This window comes from Ambystoma mexicanum, chromosome 1q, assembly GCF_040938575.1.
Source record: "Ambystoma mexicanum isolate Mex_15411 chromosome 1q, UKY_AmexF1_1, whole genome shotgun sequence".
In the NCBI taxonomy this organism is placed as follows: Eukaryota; Metazoa; Chordata; class Amphibia; order Caudata; family Ambystomatidae; genus Ambystoma; species Ambystoma mexicanum.
Window position 1 is genome coordinate 1,304,823,514 of NC_090922.1, and position 21,915 is coordinate 1,304,845,428.

The 21,915-nt window shown below is 46.5% G+C and overlaps 2 protein-coding genes across 3 annotated transcripts in view; one reads left to right on the top strand and one right to left on the bottom strand.

The window, feature by feature from the left end:
- The window catches only part of LDLRAD1 (low density lipoprotein receptor class A domain containing 1), a 225,800-nt gene extending 205,525 nt beyond the window's left edge, over nt 1-20,275 (top strand). For both annotated transcript variants that reach the window (XM_069642158.1, XM_069642157.1), the window contains one exon: nt 18,239-20,275. In XM_069642158.1, the coding sequence (XP_069498259.1) occupies nt 18,239-18,384 (146 nt within the window). In that variant the 3' untranslated portion in view covers nt 18,385-20,275. The remainder of the gene's footprint in view (nt 1-18,238) is intronic.
- LRRC42 (leucine rich repeat containing 42) overlaps nt 1-21,915 on the bottom strand; it is a 300,779-nt gene that overhangs the window by 17,583 nt on the left and 261,281 nt on the right. The gene's annotated exons all lie outside the window — the stretch shown is intronic.

The window sequence follows — 21,915 nt, forward strand, 5'->3', positions numbered from 1 at the left end:
TTTCATCACCAAGAACAGCTGCAGTGCTTTCATAGTCAGTAAATGCTCTTGAGGTTGGCGTCAGAGGAAGGCGCATTTGACGTCCGGTCACCACCTCGTGAGGGGTGAGGTGGTGGTCGGAGCCTGGTCTATTCATTAACTCAAATAGGGCTAGTGGAAGGCAATACAACCAACTCTTCTTTGTTGTTTGCTGTATTTTTGCAATTGCCTCCTTTAGTAGGCCATTCAGGCGTTTGCATATACCGTTGGCCTGTGGGTGATATGCACATGCAAATTTATGCTTGATATTCAGTAAGGATGTGATGTGCTGAAACATTTCATTGGCGAAATGCGGGCCATTGTCTGACCGCAGTACCTCGCACACTCCCCACCTGGGGAAGACTTCCCTCACTAGGAATTTAGCTGCTCTGAATGCGTCTGGGTGTGAGCAGGGTCCAGCTTCAATCCACCTGGAGAATGGGCATACTACTACGATCATATACCTATTTCCTTGACATACGTTAATCATATCAACATAGTCAATATGGATGTGTAGGAAGGGTCCCTCTGGCCGGGGTATAGTACCTTTAATCACCTTCAGTGTGTGACCAGCCGTGAACTGTTGGCATGTGAGACAATTGCTGATGAAGTTTGTCACATGGGAGTTTAACTCGGGGCAGAACCAGTCTTCCCTAATTCGTGCTGCAATGACCTCCTTCCTTGTGTGGGCTGGGTGGTGTAGTTGGCTCAGGGCGGTGTTCAATAGTGTCAGTGGCATTACCATCTTTCCACTGTTACCCTGGCGCTATAGTCCGTCAGTTGGTGACATTGTACATCCTCTTTTTACCCATATTTCTTTTTCTGCCATTGGTGCAGCTGCTTGTAGTTCCATTATCTGTGTGGCCGGGAGATGTGTGTACCCTTCTCTTATCAACATCTCTTTAGCTACCCCCCTCCCTCTTCCTCTCTCTGACTCTGGGGGGTTCCATATCTCACCAAAATATGCAGCATACTTTGCATGTGCGTCTGCTGCTGCATTTTGAGACATGATCTTCTCCATTAGTGTGTGCGGTGCATTTGACCAATGCTAACTCTTGGGGGTCATTTATTACAATTAGTTCAGCCAACAAGAGGGCATGTTGTACTGGAGTGCCGTCTGCTCTCCTAAACCCTCTTCTCCTCCATTTTGACAAACCTGAGTGGACTGTGGATGTGACATATGCACTGTCAGAATATATGGTCACTCGTTTGTTAAAGCTTTCCTTCAACGCCAAGATCAGTGCAACTAATTCTGCTGCTTGAGCAGAATAATGCTGTGGTAATTGTACACATTTCATCGCCACACACACCGGTACCTCTGTCATTTTTACCACGGCTGCCCAAGTTCTCCTTATACCATCACTTTGGTCAATTGTTGATGACCCATCAATGAACAAGAGCTCACCTCCATCTAGTGCGTTCTCTTCAACCTTTCTAGTGCATGAGTATATTTCAGTAGTCTGCGTACAGTCGTGTACATAGTCTCCTTCCTCAATTACTTCTGCTATGAACCTTGCAGGGTTAACAGTGTTACATCTAACAATAGATAGTTCTGGTCTGGATAAAATTATCTCATAACCTGACGCCCTCTGCGTGGTCAGTGTGGACTTAGGCTTGTTCAATATAGCAAATAGTGCATGCTCTACAAACAGTGTGATTGGGCACCCCATGGTAACTGCTGATGCTTTCTCTACTGCAAAGGCAGCTGCGGCGAGACCTTGTTCGCAGGGGAAATGTCCTAACATCACAGGATCCAGGTGGCCGCTGTAAAACGCTACTGGTTTGTAGCCCATGCTTGTTTTTTGAGCCAGTACTGCTTTCATCACTGCTGAGTCGCAATGTGAGAATATGAAAAATTGTCGTTCATAATCTGGGGTGGCCAGTACCGGGGCAGTGGATATTGCATCCTTTAGTTCATCAAAAGCCTCTTTAATTTCCATTGTCCACCCCAACCCTGACTGTTTGTGGCAGGGGCGTTTTTGAAATGGCGTGTGCCCTTTGTGGTGCAATCTTTCTTCCGTATTGGGATATGAGCTGACCAATGTAAAGTACCTGTTCCTGACAGTACTGTAATTTTTCCTTGTCTACCTTGTAACCCTTTTCAGCCAGTATTGTCAGCATCTTCACTGAGTCTTCTCTGCATCTCCTCTCACTGGTGCTGCAAATTATTATGTCGTCAACATATTGCAACACTGTGCTTTCTACTTCAATGTTTCCTAAATCCATCTGTATTACTCTGTTAAATATTGAGGGTGACTCGCAGTACCCTTGTGGTAATCTGGTGTGTTTCCACTTTGTGTTTCTGTAAGTGAAGCTTGTCAGGTCTTGTGAATCTGGGTGTAGGGGTATTGAGAAGAAAGTATTTTTGAGATCTATCACTGTGAATCGTGAAGCCTCTGCTGGAATGCCGCCCAAGATTGTGGCCGGGTTTGCTGCTATAGGGTATTCTGCTTCCACTATGTTGTTCAAAGGCCTGAGGTCCTGTATGAAGCGCCAAGACCCCCCCTTGGCCTTGCGCACTGGGTACACAGCTGTGTTACATGGTGATTCTGATGGGACCAATATGCCATTGTTAATAAGGGCCGTTATTGTTTCATATATGCCCTCATCTGCCTCTTTTGATAGTGGGTATTGTTTCACTCTGGGTAGTATTGCGCCCTTTTTCAATTTTATCCTTACTCCCCCAATGCTTTTTATACACCCCACGTCATAGGGACTGGTAGTCCATAATGATGTGGGTACTTTTGCCATATCCTCCTCGAGGAAGGGAACTGGGGTGGACGTGGGTGCCTCAAGTGCCATTGCAATTTTCTGTGCCACTTGTTTGTACGTCACTCTTAGCCATATTTCTACACTCATCATAAACACCATTTCTCCTTCTTCCTTTTCTTCCGAGAAGAGCTCCTCATCTGACACCTGGGTGAGTCTACATCCTTCTGCTAGTGCTATCACCGCCCTCCATGCTCTTCCTTCTCGGTCTTGGGCATGTACTGCGATGTAATCAGCAGTTGCTATTATACTCTCTATGTTCACCGAAATCACCTTTCCTTCTGGTTCATTTGTGGGCGTTTCAGGTCTAAACAAGTAGGCTTCCGGTCTCCTCCAAACTTTTCCTTCAATCCCTGGCATCCATGCAAATGCCATGTCTGTCCCGTATTGGAACAGTTCACCATCCACTGGCTCAGCCCTAACCACTGTCTGTCCACAGTATGCTTGCATAATTTGTCGTGCAGTGAGCATGTTAATTCCTGGGGTTGAGCAAATTATGCCGTCCTCCGTAAAGGAGATCATCATATTCAGTCTGCTCATGATGTCTCTCCCCAGTATATTTACTGGTGAGGCCCTATGATACAAAAGTGGGACTGACATGTCATAATCCCCTATAGATAAGGGAATGTTATCAGTAAAGGGAACCAACCCTCTAGCCCCAGAGAATCCTTGGGTGTTCATGGCTTCACCTGACATTTTAAACTTACCTTCCCTTATGCAGGACCGGGTCGCCCCAGTGTCAACAAGGAATGATAATTTTTTGTCACCTATCGTTACCTCTATGCGTGGTTCCTCCGCACTATTAGGTGTTACTGACAGGATGGGACACACCAAGGCCGTCTGTGGGCTATCCTATTGGGGGTATAATGATTGACCACTTCCTGTGTAAGGGTTGTGTCCCAAGACCGTCACCCTACCCAGTTGTGTTTGCTGTAGTTGTGTATTGGTAGACGATATGTTATTATCTTGGATTTGTGCGTGTTGTTGTGCCTGCTGTGTTTGGGGTTGTTGTGCTATCGCTACCTGTTGTTGTGGTAGTGGATATACCTGTGGCTGTGGTTGTGTTACCAGTTGTTGTTGTCCATTTCCCCGTTGCAATGTCTGCTGTTGCTGGATGCCCTGCTGTTCCTCTGTGTGTCCTTGTTGTCCCTGTTCACTCCATGATGGTGTGCCTGTTCTCACTCTGCATGTGCGTGACATATGCCCTACTAATCCACAGATCCAACACACTGGTGGTTCCCTGTTCTGCCATGGGAAGTTTCCTGTGTTGTCCTGGTATACTGGTTGCCCGGTGGGGTAGTAATTTCTAAGTCCTCCCACCTGCTGTTGTGTATTATATCCGTATCCTCTCCCTCTCATTATTCCTCCCCGCCCCCTGTTGTAATTATAATACCCAGCTCCTGGTGTTGAGTATCCTCCTCCCATGTTAGTTGTATATGGCGGGAGTGGCGGCTGCTGTTGTGTTATGATCTGTGATGATTGTATTTGAGAGGGATCTTGTGCAGCCACTACTTGTGTGGGGTTTTGAGTCATTGTTGTAGGTGTGGTTATTAGTGCACCTTCCATCGTATATTTATTAAGTTTTTTCTGTACTAATTTAGCCTCTTCCGTTTTTCTATCCTCTTCCTTTTGTTTCATCTTTTCTTGCCATGTTCTGCAATGATGCACTATCGTCAGTTGTATTTCTGGCCATGTTTTTGCTTCCATCCCTACAACTTTCTTCAGTTGTTTCTGAACTGCTTCTGGGAGCCCTTGTATTAGTATATGGTAGAATATTGCTGGTGTTTTGTCCCATTGCTCTCTAGTTTCCATGCGCCACTTCTCTTGAATTTCCTGGATATAATCAACAGGATCTTCGTTGTCACGCATCTTGCGCGAGGTAATTGCTCCTATGTCTGATGTGTCCGGGTACTGTACCCTCAGTGCCTGCCATAATGCATGCCTGCAGTTTGCGAATGGTGCCCCATCGTGTGATGTGTTTGTTATTGTGACCCCGGGGAAGCCTGCTCTCTTCCAGATGTCATCCGCTGCATCCCCTAATATTGATATTAGAAGGCCCTTTACATCCCCCACTGCCAACTTCTGTCCTGCAGTGTGTTTTTCCATTTCATATATCCATTTACCAGCACCTCCACTTAATGATGGGAGTCTGCACTTTATATTTTCCTTGTCTGCATGCTTCCAGGGGACGTATTGTGGTCTAACCCCTCCCCTCTCCAGGAGTGGCATTAGGTTGTGTCCTTGTTGGCCCTTTGGGTCCCACACAATCGAATCCGTACACCCCTCCTCTTCTTCTCTATCTTCTATGTCGTCACTGGGGTCCATATAGCACGTAGCTGTTGCACCTCCCTCTTTTCCCTTTCTTATATTTTTTCCTTTATTTAATATGGGCGTGTGGTTTGTTCTCTCTGCCTTCGTACAGGGAGGTCTCTGAGTTTCCCTGCATAGGGTGTCAGTTCGTGTGGGAAGGGCGCTAGTTTAGATGGGCACGCCGCACGTAATAAGCGTGAGGTAGTGGAGCATGTAGGACGGGATGGTGACGGTGTGGCTGCACGGGTCTGCTTTTCCACTGTTCCTTGTTCTTCCTCCTCACTTCCCTCCAGTTCTTCCTTTCTCCTGCATATCCAAGGTGATCCTCCATTTGTCCGAGTGATGTATAGTTTATCTAAGCTTTCCCTTCCACTGTCTCTCCCTTCCCTCTCTATTCCTCCTTCTTCCTCACTGCAAAAGTCCTTCATTTATGGCAACCCCCATTCTGTCTTGTTCCCCTTAATCGTTACTGTTTGTAAGTCTATTAAGTCTATTCCTTCATTGCCTCCTTTGCCAATTGTTCCCCCTTGTTGTGATGTTGTTGCTACTTCTGTGTCTCTGTATATGCACTTTCTTACTTCACTCCCCCCTTTCCTTTCTTCTCTCCCCCCTTCATTTTTTTTCTCTATTTCCTTACCAATTTCTTCTCTTTTCTTTATAAATTCCTCCATTGCTTTAATACTCATCTTTTCCATTATTCTTTCTTCTTCTCTCTTTCTTTCCCATTTTGCTCTTTCCTGTTCTAATATGCCCTCTATCATTCTTCTTTCTTCGTATTTCCTTGTCGTTTCTGATAGTAGTTTTCTTCTACATATTTCCAATTTCTTTTCTTCTTCTTCTTCTTCCCTCATTTTGTCACGCAGTGCTGCTCTGGATACCCTTTCTGCTACTGCCTTCACCCTTTCTGCTTCTCTCTTTTTCCCCTCATTTCGTTCCCTTATTTTGTCCAGCTCATCCTTGCTTTCTTTCTTTTTTCGTGCTCTCTCTCTTTCCTCTTTCTCGAGCTGCTTGATCAGTGTATTCTGCTCATCCCTTAATCCTGCTAGTCGTTCTTCCAAGATCTCTTCCGTCTGTCTTAACAGCTCTTCCCCCTTTCTTTTCCCCTTTTCCCCTTTCCCGTTGCTCCTCCTGGTGTCATCCTCGTCCATCTTCCTCACTACCTCCTCCTCCTCTTCTGTTAATGAACCTCGTAATTTTAATAATATCTGCGCGGCTACCCACTCATCCTGTCCTATTCCTGCGATCCGTTCCTGGCTAATCCCTCCTTCCCCTGCAGGCATTTTCGTGCAGGCGGATCCCGTCGTGCTATTCTGTTCCCTTCCTGTGTGGCTACCTGAGTCTATATATGGTGGCGGGCTGTATGGCGGGTTCGAGTACCCCTCAGCCGCCCTCAATTGAACCATGTCCCGTAGTTCTGTTAAAGGATATAACCCCCCTTCCTCCTTTTTCACCACTTTCGCTAGGGGTATATCGCCGGTCTGTTCCTTTTTTATTTCCTTTTCACTTATGTTGTTGCTCTTCTCTCCCTCTTCTCCATTCCCCGTGTTCTGTGGGCTTTCACTCTCCTTTTCCCCATTCTCTCCTTCCTCTTTAATCTTTTCTCCCTCCGTTGTTCCACCCATAATAAACATTCCGTTTGGTCCTGGTCGGGACCCTTGGAACATTCTCCATAAGTTAAACACCTCCACGTGGTGTGTCAACTTCTTCCCCTTGTATGTGTTATGCAGATAGGTCAATAGCGAATGTTGGGTATATGGATCGAAACTACCATTAGGTGGCCATGGTGTCGTCATTTTGTTATCCGTCCCGTGTCCATTCAATGCTATACTTGATCAGTTTCTCCCTATGGGGCGACAATGTTTTACATATGTGTTGTAGCGGGGTAGTGAGGGTGTTCCCCCACCCTCCCGATCCTGCCCCGTATGACATGGTAGCTCTTTACTTGCTGTCCTTCCTCTATTTGGTAGCCGCTATCTTACTGACAGTTTATAATATACAGCCTCTTACCTGGCCCCGAAAATTAGGAAAATATAGCATTCACGTTTGTATATTCTTTTCTTTCTTTTCCACCCTTACGGCCCCCTGCGGCCGAGGCGCACGTAGCCCCCTGCGGCTGCGTGCCCCTTATTACGTTCTTATACAGCCGCCCCACTTCCACTTGCTCCTCCTCTCTCTTTTACACTTGCCGTGGCCGGCGTTCTCCGTGCGCAGCCACGCCCCCGTTTCCGCCTTTCCCCCGGTCGATTCACTACCGTTTATCTTTGTTTCCACTCCCCTACCACAACTCTCTCCCCCCCCCCCACTTTCAAAAATAAAAATGCCTTGTGCTCGAGATATCCTATGAAAACCCTACTGGTGACGTCACCGATTTTTTCAAACTACTGGTAAGTTCTTCACATGTTTTTTAAAGTTCAAAATATACTTTCAATCCACCCCCGTTAACCCCACAGCTGTCTTCCTGTCATGCCTGGAACAAGGTAATCAACAATATAATCGGACTGCGCACGCTGCGTCGCCTCGCGTGTGATACGCCCCTCGACAGGAGGGCTTAACCAGCCAATTATCTTCCGTATTGGGCAACCAGCTAGCTACCGCCTACAGGGAACCGTCATCTATCTATCGAGTTTCCGGCTCGATCAATAGGGATCCTCATCTACTCATTGATCAATAATCACCAAATCGTAGAAAACCGCGAACGCACACACACCCTTTCACGTGGTCGCGACCTAGGCCAATCAGTGTCTCCGAGCGGTCGCACGTGATGTTTTCGTGCTCCGCCCCCTTCTCTCCCGTAACGTAGCGGACTGCTCTCGCACTTGTCCGGCTACCATTCATTTCATTGCCAACACTAATTTGTCAAACCTTCGCCGCGCACCTGTGCAACACCTCCCACCTCCCGTATTCAATTCCTCCCCCCTCCCTCACAATTTCACATTGCTTGTTGTGCGTGGCATACTCACCAAGTGCTCTTGATGCGGGGCCACTCGACTGCGTGCACCCCTCCAAGCGGCTCGCCACCTCCCCTCGTCTGGACCACGTCTGGACACTTGCCAACCGCGGGCGGGATACTTCTCAACCGGCTCCCGAAGGCCAATATCCGGATTGCGCTGTCCGGTCTTCTCGCAGTTCCGCGATGGTCCTGTAGTCCTCAAAAGGGGGCAGAGGGGGCCGCGCCGCCGGGCCTCCTCGCAACGGGAGCACTCGGAAAAGATAAAAATAAAAGTAGACCTCAAACAGATCTCAGCAGTGCCTCCAACTTGTCGGGGGGAAATTCTCCCGGGGTCGGCTGAGCCGTCCGCGGACCTCCGGGCAGGGAGGCCCCAACTCCTCCCGTGTATCCCAAAAATGAGTATGAGGCACACGCAAGAAGCAAGGTGATTCTGCTGTTTATTGAACAAACGGCAGGGAGGGGTCAAGGATCGTACGCGTCCGTCCTGACACACACTCTTCATCATGGGCTCGCAGGCCCTTTTTACCTTAGTATGACGCGCTACTTGCGTCACCTGGGAAAGTTAGCAAGAAACCTATCGCCACTCTGGATTGGCTCCTCGAGTGGTAGGGTTAGTATAGCATACGTATAGAGAACATTGTTAGTGGTTGAGGGTTAGTCAGGTGGTGTACTTGGGTTGTCCCTTCAAATTGATACATGAAAATTGTTACATGGAGACCCCTGAGGATTGGTCAATGTTAGTGGCGTCAGTGATAAGAGCCCCATGTTCTGATTGGTCCACACACGAGCCCCCCAGTCAGGGAACATCGCTGTTCCCAGCTCGCGGTGCACCTGTCATTTGCAACAATGTTTCACTATGGGTATGTGCAGACAATGTGAGATTTATTCATGTGCTGGAAGGCTGGCTACTCCCACCGCTGCAGATGTCCTTTGAGACGCTTAATAGTATCTGCCTGGGTCTTGAAGCGGGGAATCCAGGCGTCTCCCTCCTCCCGGGCCTGGCACCCTGTCAGGTTTGGCTTGATCACGTGAGGTGGGACCGTGGTTGAGGCAGAATTCTGCACGATTAATATTGGTTTTTTTTTTCACTGTATGCCTGGCTTGATTGCAGGTGTGACCTTGGCGCCGGCTTGTGGCATGCGAATTAGCAACATTGTGCCCTTGACTGTCTGCTTTCGCCGGGCTCATTCTGCGGGATCAGCAACCGAACTCTGGCTCATTCGATGTTCAAGGGACTCTTGCTTGAGGCCTACTTGGGCCTGGTGTATAAGTGGAGCCATCTGATACACAGGCGCTTTAAGTTATGGTATCATATTGCTTTATCTCCAGTATCGTGTCTTCATTATACTTTTCCTTATTGCGCATGGATTTAGGAGAAGCGTGAGCAAACTTTTTTAGATGCGTTCATTGTGCGTCTGGCGTTTCTGCATTTTGAGAAGCCTATGTGAAAAATAATAAAGATGCGCGTCTGTGGGTGTGTCCGTCACCTATGTCGTAGCACTGAGTATGTTCTTCGTGTGGATTGGTGTGGGAGTGTCCAGTGTGTATGTTGCACGGGTATTCTGACCGTTGGCTAGGCCGTCATGGCATCTCTAACGATGTGTTGAGTTAGTGCTGGATGATTCAATAGAGTCCTTCCATGCCGCAGGCATCGGCAAGGGTATGGCAGGCTGGCGGGCACGCGGGTGGGCACATCCGTATGTTCTTGTACCAGGGTATTTGTTCGTCTGGTAGATGGGCAAACTCTTCTCGTGGCGGGTGCCTGGGCTGCGATCCTCTAGGCCAGGGGAGAGAGGGGATTGGTGGGAGCCTTTTCTTCCATTCTCCCACTTCACCAGTCAAGCTGTCGTGCTTGGGGTTGGTGTGCACGTATGCTTCTGTGAAGTCCTCTTCAGTGGGACGCGGTCCAGTGTCTCACCTGTTGCTGTTGGCAGTCCTGTGAGAGCCCTCACCCCGGCAGGAAGTCGGGCGAAGTGGGCTGCTGCGTCAGCCCGCTTTGTCGTTTGGTGTGCTAGGGCCAGCTATGTCTCCTCTCTGTGTCGTTGTGCCCCTGTGTAGTGTCACTTGGTTCCAGGCGTCGCGGTTCCGTTCGCATTGGACCTCTGTCTGATCTGATGAGGCAGTGTGGATCACAATGGGTGAGGGAAGGTGGTTTCCAGGGGCTATCCAGCTGATAAGAGATGCAGGTGCTCAGCTATCAATGCAGTCTGGCCATCAGATGGTGTGGACTTGGGGCGGGCAGGTGCAATATAGTCCTATACTTCTCTTATTTGTGTGTGCTGTGCCCAGCCTGCTTAAGTATTACCTTCATCCGTGCGGCAGAGCGTGTGTGCTCCTTGCCCTTCAGCTGCTGTATGGACTGCAGCATATGCCTGGTAGGCACAGTATGGTGTCTCTTCGTGGTGGGCCAGGGGGTAGTGCGCCTCCATTTGTATTGTGTAGGGCATTTCCGGCTGGGGGCAGCGGGTCCGTGCTTGGCTGGTGCTATGTTCGCCAAGCACCTCTCCTTGGGAGTCTGCTATACGTATGAGTGGCGCTGATCAGGGAGCGCTGACTCGCCCTCTCCCCGGCCCCCACTCGCCCACTTTCCGCTTGACGCGGGCAGCGTCGCTTTGGCAGCCGGGCCTCTCTCCGGCTCCAATGTACTCACTGTGCAGTCCGGGCTTGGTGTGTCTTCCCACTGCTGCAGGCGTGGCAGGCTGCCCCCGCTCTCAGGAGCTGCTTCCAGCAATGCTGCGGCTCCACAGGCTTATCAGTAGCTGTCCTCCTTGGGAGCTCCGGCTACTCCTTGTGGTGCCACCCGCCTCGCTGCTGTCGGGTGGTCCAATCCCAGACCTCCGCTCCCGCAACTGTCCTGTTGCCTCCGTCGTTCTCTGCGGCATCCAGGCAGTCCGTTCCAGGACAGGGCTACTCCTCATCGGCACCCGCCTTTTTCGGGCCTGCTCTCTGTGCTCCGACCTCTTGCTGCAATCAGCCTTAGGGCTCCACTCCGCCCGCCATCTTGGATTACACCGGGCCACTTCTTCAGCGGGCCAGCGCTTCTGGTTACTGGGTCCGATTCATTTTGTGCTTTTCCCCATCAGAGCCATGCCGGTTCCGCAACATTAATATCTGCAGATTAGCGTCCTCTATAACCTCTACGCCAGTAGTTTTAAAGGATCAATGGAGGATCTGCACGGGAGCTTCGCCTCCACACGTCCTCACATCTCGAGCTCAGGCCACGCCCCTAATAGGACGCTCTTATCCTGATTGAAGGGATCTTTTTCCTGAACCAGCTGTGTCCTCTGTTGTTTCAGAGTACTTACCTGCTGATATATCTGATCAAAGTCATTTTGGGAATAAACCACTTTGATAATTAATTGACTATTTTCAGTTTTCAATTGTTTTATTTCTGATTGGAATGCGATAGTGTCCTCCAAAAAGACACTATTAAGAGCAGACTGGTCATTTAGCTTCTGTTGCAGTGCACTCAGATTTTCTACACACTCTTTTTGTGAATTTCTCAGTCGAAAGAACTGGGTTTCACGCTCTGCGCTCTCTTTCTGCAGTGTTTTTAGCTCAGCTTTGAGCTGTTAAACAAGATCCTGGGCCTGTGACAGGTCTCCATCCTGATTCATCCTACTAGCCTCACTATTTTGCCAACGCTGTTCTACTAACAGCAATTGAAAATATAACTGAGCAGTTAGCTGTGCCATTTGTATCTGTTCATCACAAGCAGTTGTGGTCATAAAAAATGCTTCAAGTGCTTTGTGCAATATTCCGGCTTCAAGCCAAATAGCATTGCTTACTGAGGTAACCTCCCGCACAATTCTCTTTGCCAGTTTCCTGCATCGTCCTCAACCCATTCTCCTTTGAGAAATAATTCAGTTAGGAGATGCTCCCTGGCTTCCCCAATTTGTACAGTAGTTATTTTCACAATTGGCTTTTATAAAACCTTCTTTATTCAGGGGCAAAATCACTGTGTTCCTGCTTGATTTCCTCACTCAAGTAAATTCTTACACACTCTTAATTTTTTACCAATACAGCTCCCTGGAACTCAGGAGTCAAGTCCTAGCGGCACTTAAAGGTGACCTTCCCTCCAGCTTAATGCAATTGCATCAAAATGAATAGACTGTCATAATGTACTTGTCATGGGTCAGGAATAGGAAGCTAAATCCCGTCCCAAGCCCCTAATTTATAACAGTTTAGTGAGAAGCCACCCTCAACACAGGGAGTCCCTTCCCTCCCCACTTAGGTGGTGATGCAACAAACTGTTTAACAGATTCTTTCTTAGCCCTATCTCAGACACATATCATGCCGATGTAAGGGAAATATATTGGTATTTATTTAAATAAAAGTAATAGAAATTAGCACGAAAATGTCAAGAACCACTTTATCCGTGGCACAACACAATCAACTTCTCTCAGCATAAACAAATCACAAAAGTGAGTTAAAAAGAACACAATCACAATTCTTACTTTCTGCAAATTTCACTTCACGAGATAAATACACTGATCAGTAACAAAAGCACTTATGTAATGTTGTATGATTTCGATTGGTAAAAATACATATGGCAATTATAATTTCGTCCACACTTTTGGTTTAAAATAAACACAGGGTGATTTATCGCTTTGTTTGTCAGACCCCCCTTGCTTTGGTCTAGGTTGCGAAGTCAAACAGAAAAATGTAAATGCTTTGGGGAATTATGGATTTCAGACCTCCCCCCCACCCCCTTACTTAAAGGCCCGTGTAGGGGAAGCTGGATAAAAAGGCTGGACTGATTTAAGAACAAAGACACCCCTCATCCTTAAAGAAGTCTGAGTCAGCTGGACAACAAGGATTACCCAATAAAATGATAGGCTATAGTTTTCAGCGCACATTAGGAAGTGAGCTTTGTTAATTTTGAATTTTAACAAAATTCACCCCTGTAGTGTTCTGCCAAATGGGGAATTCATTAAATTAATATTTTTTGTTACATAGGCTAAGGATCTACACAGTTTTGCCCCACCACCCGCAACCACTATAAAGGGAAAGGGTTCAAGGCAAGCAGACTCCTACACCTTTTAGTGTCCCAGGGCTCAGTTCTTCTTACATAGCAAGCCCCCGTTTTAAGGTTCAGGAAAGCCAGTTGCATCTCAGGACACTCTGGAAATATAGGGCAGTGGTCTGGTCACTCCACTCTCAAAGATGGCCTTCCGCTGTCCACCATAGGACACAGTCAGCTTTGAGGCCTTCTTAAAGATAGACAGCTCCACCCAGATGCACTCTCACCAATCTCCTCTAGTGTCTCATTACAGCTGTCAGATGGAAAGTTTCAGCAGCCTTCCTGATGGCCTGTCGCTTCTCGCTGCCCTCCTGTCTTTCTCCTTGTTCTGTCTCCCCTGTCAAACTGCAGTCCCCCTTATATAGCAGCAATGACACAATCAATTTTACAATCTTGGAGGTACACTGCAATAATTCCTGCCACTGGGATTGGACAGCTGTCCTTCTCTCTCCTCCCAAACCCAGCCTCCAAGTTGGGATTGGTTTAGGGGCCTGGAGCAACATATGGCAATTCCCATTTGTCATCATCCTTTGTTCTCCTTTCAACTTTTTTGGGAAATAACTAGTTATGTAGCACAACTTCATAATTTTACTAGCAACTGCCAGACTAAACAGATTTTCAGTTTCAGATAATCATGGGGAATTAGATAAGCCAGCCACCAAATCTATCATGTAGCACGGCCATGTGGCACCTTTCTGCCGTTTCCATAAAAAGCATATCAATTATGAATATGTAAGTTATTAAGCATATCCCTCATTTCATTTTCCACCCGCTCACCAACTCTCACAATTGGAACATGCTTAGATCAGCTAGAAACACATCTTAGATAGCCGTTACAGTTCCATGATTCTCACGTGGATGAATTTTATATCCCCAAAATTGCCTGGAAATTACATAAAACATGGTACATAGATGAAATCCATCCGCCTTATGATGGCTGAGAAAAAGGCCTAAAGGATAATAGTCTTTTTCAATTAATTGTGAATCTTCATGTGGGACAAATGGCCCAGACTCCTGCCTTCTGGCCATTTGTTTTCACTGGGTCAGCCTGTGCCCAGTTCTTTTTTAATCATCAGTCTCCTTTGTGCTGGAAGCTTGCTCTTTGAAGTGGATGCCCCCATTTTCACACATTTTAGTCATGCTCCAGCCAAAGGGGTAACTTTTCTTGAAGTCCGTTCTTTCAGAGCCAGCAGGTCTGGAGAACACTGAATTCTGACGCCTTTAGCAGGACATTTTTTATTGCGGTTGGTCATTAGATGGGAGATGTGACATCCAGGCTGGCAGTGGGAGTTTTCCTTGTGAGGTTTTGCCCACAGGCAGCAAAAGGGTCTGCCTTGGGCTGACATTTTTTTCATGAAGATAAAGTGGCTCTTCAAATGTGACTGGACTTTTGTTTTCCTGACATTTTTCTGTGAGCAGTAGTATTTTTTTCACTTTTACTTTTTCAAACTGTTTTTATTATCACACACATGTCCATGCCGTTTTTGTTTTCAATGTTTAAAATCCTATTTTCCATGTGACAGGAACTTCTATTTCCTCCTTCCTTTTGTAAATTAAAATGCTGCTTATCCATTGGTAATGACAGGTAGGCCCCTTTCCACATGGCTCTTTAATTTGACTTGAAAAACCAAAAACAAAGGCCAGGCCGTTTTTGTTTAGGTGTTTAAAATCCTGCCATTCATGTGAAAGGGACTTCAGTTTGGGGCCTTTAAATGCACCACACATACCCACACTTCCCCATTTGGTTTGTCTCCTTTTATCCTCCTCCTCCCATTGGTCCTTGGCTCATTTGGTTCCCTGGGCCAACCTCTGCCTTGCTCTCCTCCAGGGGCCGGGTTACATCAGTAACCATACCTTCCCAATTAAGCACCACCCCCTTTTGAGTGACAGGTCAGCTGGCATACTGTGATGGCAGCCCTGTGCAACGAGTATCCCCTCTTTCCAGTCGTGGAGTGGTGCCACTGCATGCTCCGATTGCCTGTCTGTAGCAGGTAATGCTCCGTCGGCTTACTGTGCACCACTGTACCTCTCGCCACTGACTAGCAGTATTGTTTACTTGGCTGTATGGATTTCTGGTTGCTGTGGACCTATGAGGGAAGAGAGAAAACACTGGCCAGTAATTTGAATGGCAGGATCAAGTGTGCTTTGTACTTGCAGATAAGCACACAAGGAGGGAACAGCGACTGGGCCCCTCCCTAGTCACAGGTCTGGCTCAGGAATCCACCCTGGTAGGGACCCAGCCGCCCCGTCACACAACAAGGTGAGGTGACCATTTAAATTAACAACTGCCTTGCAACTTGCGGACAAAGAAGACTTTCTCTACAGAAACGCACCCTCTGTATGAAAGAGGCAACCTTGATAAAGCGCAGGATGCAATTTAAAATGGTGTTGGGTGAACACCTATCTCCCCGGTTACTAATAAAGACGTGGTACAAAATATACCATTTCCTGTTCCACAATTATTTCTCTTTCAAACAAACTTTCATCAATTAATTTTGAAGAAGTATTAACATTGTAAATGTAAAATCTATCTTGTGTGCAATGTTGACAGTTTGACACATTTTTGGACATCAAGAAGAGGAAAGGTGAATGCACAAAGGATGAGGATGGGGCGTTGCAAAACAATAGTGGTTGCATATTTACAGCCACTTTGACCTCACCGTCATGCTACGAGTTTGGAGGGAAAGGTACCTCCTGCAGTTCACAGGAGGCATTTCCTCCACTTAAACTCCAAACGTTGGTGGAATTATCACAGGTGGGGAGTAACACCAGCTTTGAATCAGGACGATTTATATCCAGTTCTGAGGGAGTATCCCGGTGATAACAATAGACATGTTTGGCAGTATTTCATCCAGAAACATCCCCAAACTTGTAGTAAGGCCCTAGATAAGTTGTTTTCTTGGTTTTGAAACATATGGTGGTGCTGTACCACTGTCTGGCCAAAACCAATGAGGATAATGGGAGGATAGCTCAGGGGCAACGTTTTTGTCTTGGAAGCAAAACAATGCAAAGCAACACAGGTTCTAATCGCTGGCTTTCGCTTAGAAACTGGTCCCCGGTATTAAGCGCGTTATAAAAGAACAATTACAAGTATTTATTTATTTGCATTTTTAAAGCGCTCACACAGCCCAAGGGCATCGAGGCGGTGTCAAGGAATTGTTTGTTTTTTAGTTAGTGTAATTTTTTATTTTTTGTTGTCTTAGTTGCGTATTTATAACGCGCTTAAATATCCAGAGGTTTCTAAGCGCGGAACCGGGCATCGAACCTGTGTTGCTTCGTGTGTCTTGCTTCCAAGGTGAGCATGTTGCCGCTGAGCTATCCTCCCGGATATTTATATTAATTATAAGAGACAAAGTAAGGGTGTTGGATAGCATAATATCTGGTTGGTATGACAAAGGTCTACACTTGTGGAATTTATCGATAAAATTACATTTTGTTATATTTTGTTTCAATCCACCATATACTGTTTGTTTTACAACATTTGGGCCAATCAGGAGACCGATGTAGTTGCCCAGAGCACAAGTGTGTACACTCGTTACATTTCACTGACGTGGGCAGTGTTAATACCTGACCTTGCAAAGGAGTCCAAACAAACACATTCTGTTGCACGCCCCTTTCTCCCCCTCCTGTATATATGTTACCAGCGCTACCTGCACCTCCCACCCTCACATCACCATTATATAAACACAGCTGCATTCCTGTTCAGCAGAGCACACCCATTTTCTTGCAAGCCTACAGCACTTCACTTTTAAGTTGGCCGGCACTGAACAACAGTCAGCACGTTTGTCAGCTTGAATGCATGGCGCACGCTGCGGTAAAGCAATGCTCCCCGTCCCAAGACGATCCCTGCCCCCCTGCTGCTGCTCCACCCCAACACTGTTACATAGACTATAGCTGCAGCTAGCACACCGTTCTAAACTCAGCAGACGCGAGCTGCGAACACCCCCAAGCGGAACAGCGCCATAACTCTCTGATCTGGCAGTCTACCCCATGATCATGGCAGCACATCCACTTGGTGTCGCACTCCAGACAGGGAGGATACATGTTGGCACTGAAGCTTGGACTTGGTTGCACCCGTGCTTTAAATCCGAATTTGGTGCAGATTTTAATTCACTTTCATGTGAAGGTATGCTATGTTATTGAGCTTTTATGGAACACCAGGAATTTCATGGCAATCTTCTCCTTTGGGTATCTTGGCCACCTACCTGGTCTTTTGCCAATGACCTTGGAGGCACCATATATGGGCTACCAAAACGCTAAAACAGTTGTCTTTGACAATGCTCATGTCATTTTAGTGTTACAATAGAATAGTAGAACTTCTTGTGACACATTAAACTCACTGTGTACTTCAGTAACATTACAGTCAGTTTTTAAAACTCCCTCCCTACAGTATTCTGTGTAAAGTGTGTGGAATGGTGTCTCTAATCACTGACTAGGAGGTGCACTTGTATCTATAGAGGCTGGATATCTATAGGGGTGTGGCCATGGCAGGAGGAGATCACTGATGGGATGAAAGTCCCATGCCATGCCACCCACGAGGGCGTTGTTAAGTAGGGTGTAAGGCGGCGTCTATAGCTCCAGGTCTTTTGGTTGTAGCCCCGGATAGAAGCTGAGGTGCTGCAAATAAAAGGCGAGCTAGCCCCGAGTCCCGACAGTCCTGACATTAGCTTGGCCACAGATCTTTTCCAGACCTAGCAACACCCCTGCCACCCACCAAATCTTGGGTTCAATAACTGGATATTCAGCAGTGAGCCGCGGATGCAGTGTGTCCTGTACGACCTGTCGCAGTTGCTCTACAGATTTGGCCGATTTATGCATCTTCCTACTTGATAATGTGGAGAATGCCTTTCGTGTGTGGTACGTATAAAGGGAGTAGGCCAGGAAATGGGCGGCAAAGCCCTATGTCCACCTGTTGATTATGTGCTCCATCCCCCCGCCCCCGACTGACCCGATCAATGTGAAAACATCTGTACACAATGCCCTAGTGCACAATGCATGCAAAGAATGCTTTGTCTGTCAATGGTTGCTATGCATTTTGTGTTTGTTAGCTTGCGATTGCTATACCTGCCTAATAAAATCCATTTATGTAAAAAAGTACTTTCTACAGTGATACATTAACATATGAAGCATTCTCAATTAACCTTCTTTTTTATTTAATTTTTTCCAAGTGGCCAACTGTCCTCCGTGTGGACCGCAGTGGTGGAGCTGCACATCCATCGTCTTCGAGTACTGCAGCTGCATTCCCAGGAGTCTCTGTGGGGATGGCATCCAGCACTGCTCAGACTGGTCTGATCAATATGTTTGTAAAAACTGACATAATGAAGGTCCACTGGAAATCCTTAACTCTACTATCCCTGTTCTATTCCCTTTTAGATCGTGAATGCATGTCTTCTACTGCCACTTGCGCCCAACCTGTCCACTCATAGACCGTTCCAAACCAGATCATAGATTCATTGGGGGCCCACTTCGGTATAATATTCAGCACAGTGACCATGCAGTAATTGCCTGAAAAGATGAACATGCCTGAGCGTACCTTGTGGTATCTTCCAAAGCCTTTTAGAAGGTCAGTTGTCAAATACACAACCGTCGCCGGTTGTGTACTCTTATGACACAAATTAGAAGATAATGGGGCCACCACTGGTATAATAGTGAAGGAATGGGATATCTGCTATGGCAACTGATTGGTTAAAAGGTGAAGTCTTTTATAGAAGGAAAACAGGAGAAAAATACTCTTCCAGTTCAACGCTCAGAAGACCACAGTCATAGACAACTTCGGTGTTGCCCCTTCCAGAAAAGCATCATCTTCCTGCAAGCATGGGCTATCCAGTGTCCCTCTTAGTGTTGCCCCTAACCTGTTTTTAAACTTGCAGGTGAGCCATTAAGAATTCCAATTCCTCTCATTTTGGCGGAATACTTACATGGACGTAGCTCAGTCTTAACTTTCGTTTCCTAATTTCTGCCATGATCATTTTAAGTAATATGGAAATGATTTCTGTACGATAGAAGTGTGGCTCTTCCGGGGTACTTTGAGAGCATTTATCTTGCTTTTTTCTGTGCATACGCAGATTCATATTTTTCCCTCAAAGTGACTGTAATGCAGTGAAGTATGCTTTTATTATTCATAACACGCACTTCCGTTTGAATCCATTTGTAACAGGAAGAGGCACCATGTATTTGTTTAGGTTTAGGCACTTGTTGGAGTAACATGTATGGCATGTCTTTTGTCTGTTTACATATTCATCATTATCTAAATGATCAAAGAAATGCAGCGCACGCCCCAGATACATACTGCATACGTCATAGCGAACAAATGGATAGATGTTCAGCCTACTTCTGGAACAGAAGATCCTGGTCCAGGCGCCACTAATCCTATGCAAATCAGAACAGTCAACAATGTTAAGAATGAATTGCACTGGCATAGTTAAGAGCATTCCTTGCCAACAGACAGAGTTGGCCCTGTGCCCTTTTCCAGCTCAGGCCAGTCATCAGTGTAGACTTACATGAGCAATTCGGTCTTACTCTATTTGAACAAATTTACTTGAAATCCTGAGAATGTATTATTTGCGTCAATAATGTTGCTCAAAATCTATGCCACACTTTTCCAAAAGCCTATTATTCTTCTCCAATCTGTAATGTGAAGAGCTGCTTATTAGATGTCTAATAACTTGGATGCTTTGCACACACCTTTCTCAACCAGTTATTTTTCTTCTCTTTTTCGGGTTGCTGTTGGTTGAGGGGAAGAGAGAACTTGCTATTTGTTATCTTCTATAGTCCCATTCTGAAGCTACTCTGCACCCCCTGAAAATGCTGGTAAATGAGGGGAGAAAAAGGGAGGCGCATATATACAACAGAACATGATAGCACTTCGAGGTGCACTACACCACGAAAGCTAACGAGCTAAGGGGCATTTTAGACAAATATGCAATTGATACCCACCCATCTATACATGTATTTTAATTCACATATTCCATAGGCTGAGCAGTGTGATACAGACTACGCGTTGAGAACATCCTTCAGTCAGAATCCCGATGTACAGGTACATCCATTGACAACAGCAGAGGATCTACTCAGATTGCACATAGTCAGTAGGGTCAAGACATTTAAATTGTTTTTTTCTTCCTTATTGACATTAAATCGAAAACTCGTCAACCATGTTAACATGTGCTCTCGGATTCCATTGTTAAGACTCGTTTTCTATCAGTAAAGGAACCACGATTGCACCTAATTTTGTAAGGCAGTACAGAACATTACTAAGGGTGATCTGGTGCCCAACACAGACAATTCATCTGCTTAAATTTGCACTAATTTGTTTGTTTTTTGGGAGGCATGTAAAATACATGAAGATTATTGTATTCGCATATTAGATTTTCAATTATGTATCAACTATCAGCTGTTTTTATGTAGTGTCACGTGTATAATAAAAGTCTTTGTGAACTCAAAACACTGGCGTTCTTCTTTGGAGCCCTGTTACCTTGTATTTCTAAGGTGGTGGGCGGAAGGGATTGCTGCAACATACACTATAATGTAAGCTCATCTTTCAGCTTGCATTTTCAAAGCTTCCATCTTTTGTCACTTGCTGTCTTTGCTTTTGTCTTGGATATCTCTCTGCCCTGCATTGCTTCCCCTCCCTCCGTGTGCCTCTGGGTGATTAACATGGCACAGAATTTGCTCGTGAACTGGATTTTGAAGGCGGCAGCTCTTCGCATTCTTCCTTCCATGACGCTATTCTCCAGCCTATTCCTAATAAGCAACGGGGCACGGGATGTACTACTGGTTATCTGTTTTCTGTCTGCATAGCCAAAGGCCACATTCTGTAAGCGATTCCAGCTCTGGGAAAGCAGCATCCGCTTAGCCGGGGAGAATGGCTATTATGGCTGGGTGATGTCTTGGCAACATGATTCTGCATATTCTGACATCGTTTGGAAGGGGTGGGCTGGCTTCATTGCATTTAGCTTGCTTGCTATGGGTGGTTACAAAGTGAAGTAGGTGCTGAGATCAGTAGGTCATGCTAGATCACGCCACATCCTACTTTGCCAGAGGACCCAGTGCACCAGCTGAGGGTCCTGCCTACAAAACGGAGCTCCCTGCAAATGTGGAAGCCGTCTGGAGCACTGCGATTAACATTCCTGCTCAAGCCTCGACTTCTCAGAGCTCACCTTTTATGGGATCTCTGCTTCCATGCATATGGATCCCCCACCGATTGAATATCTTTTCACACAGGACCAAGGAACGTTGCTGTTTTGGGCCTGCTAACTGTTTCGGTTACCTATAGCCCCATTCTAGCCTGTCCCTTCCCATGCCGCTCACCTTCTCGCTCTTTGCGTTGTCTTCACTTGCCCATTTCTTCTACCCATCATCATGCTCCTTGACTTAACTTCTGCATCACTCTTCCTCATCGTCTTGCTTCCCCCCTGCATTTGCACCCCTCAATTAAGACACTCCCAGGATCTCCAACCTCGTATATCCGTCACATACTGCACAACACCTGTTTCTCTCACCCACCTCCTATCACTCTTTGGAATTGGCCAATTTGATGGAAACTATTTTACTTTATAGCCCAGTTGACCAAATTTAGGCTGTACGAAATGATTGTACAACCAAAAATTCGGTCAACTAGGCCATAGGGTTCCATTATAGCAAACAAGGGGAACAAGGGTTGCGGAGGTGTCCCCCGCTCCCCTCGTTCACTATAATGGGAACAGGGCTGCGGGGGTGTCCGGGACATTGGAAGTGGGGGACTTTACAAAAAAAACAACAGAGAAAAGGACTCTGCAGTGTCAGTTCTGACCTGCATTGCAGGGACAGAACTGGTAGCGCAGTGTCAGAATGAAAGCAAACACTGAAT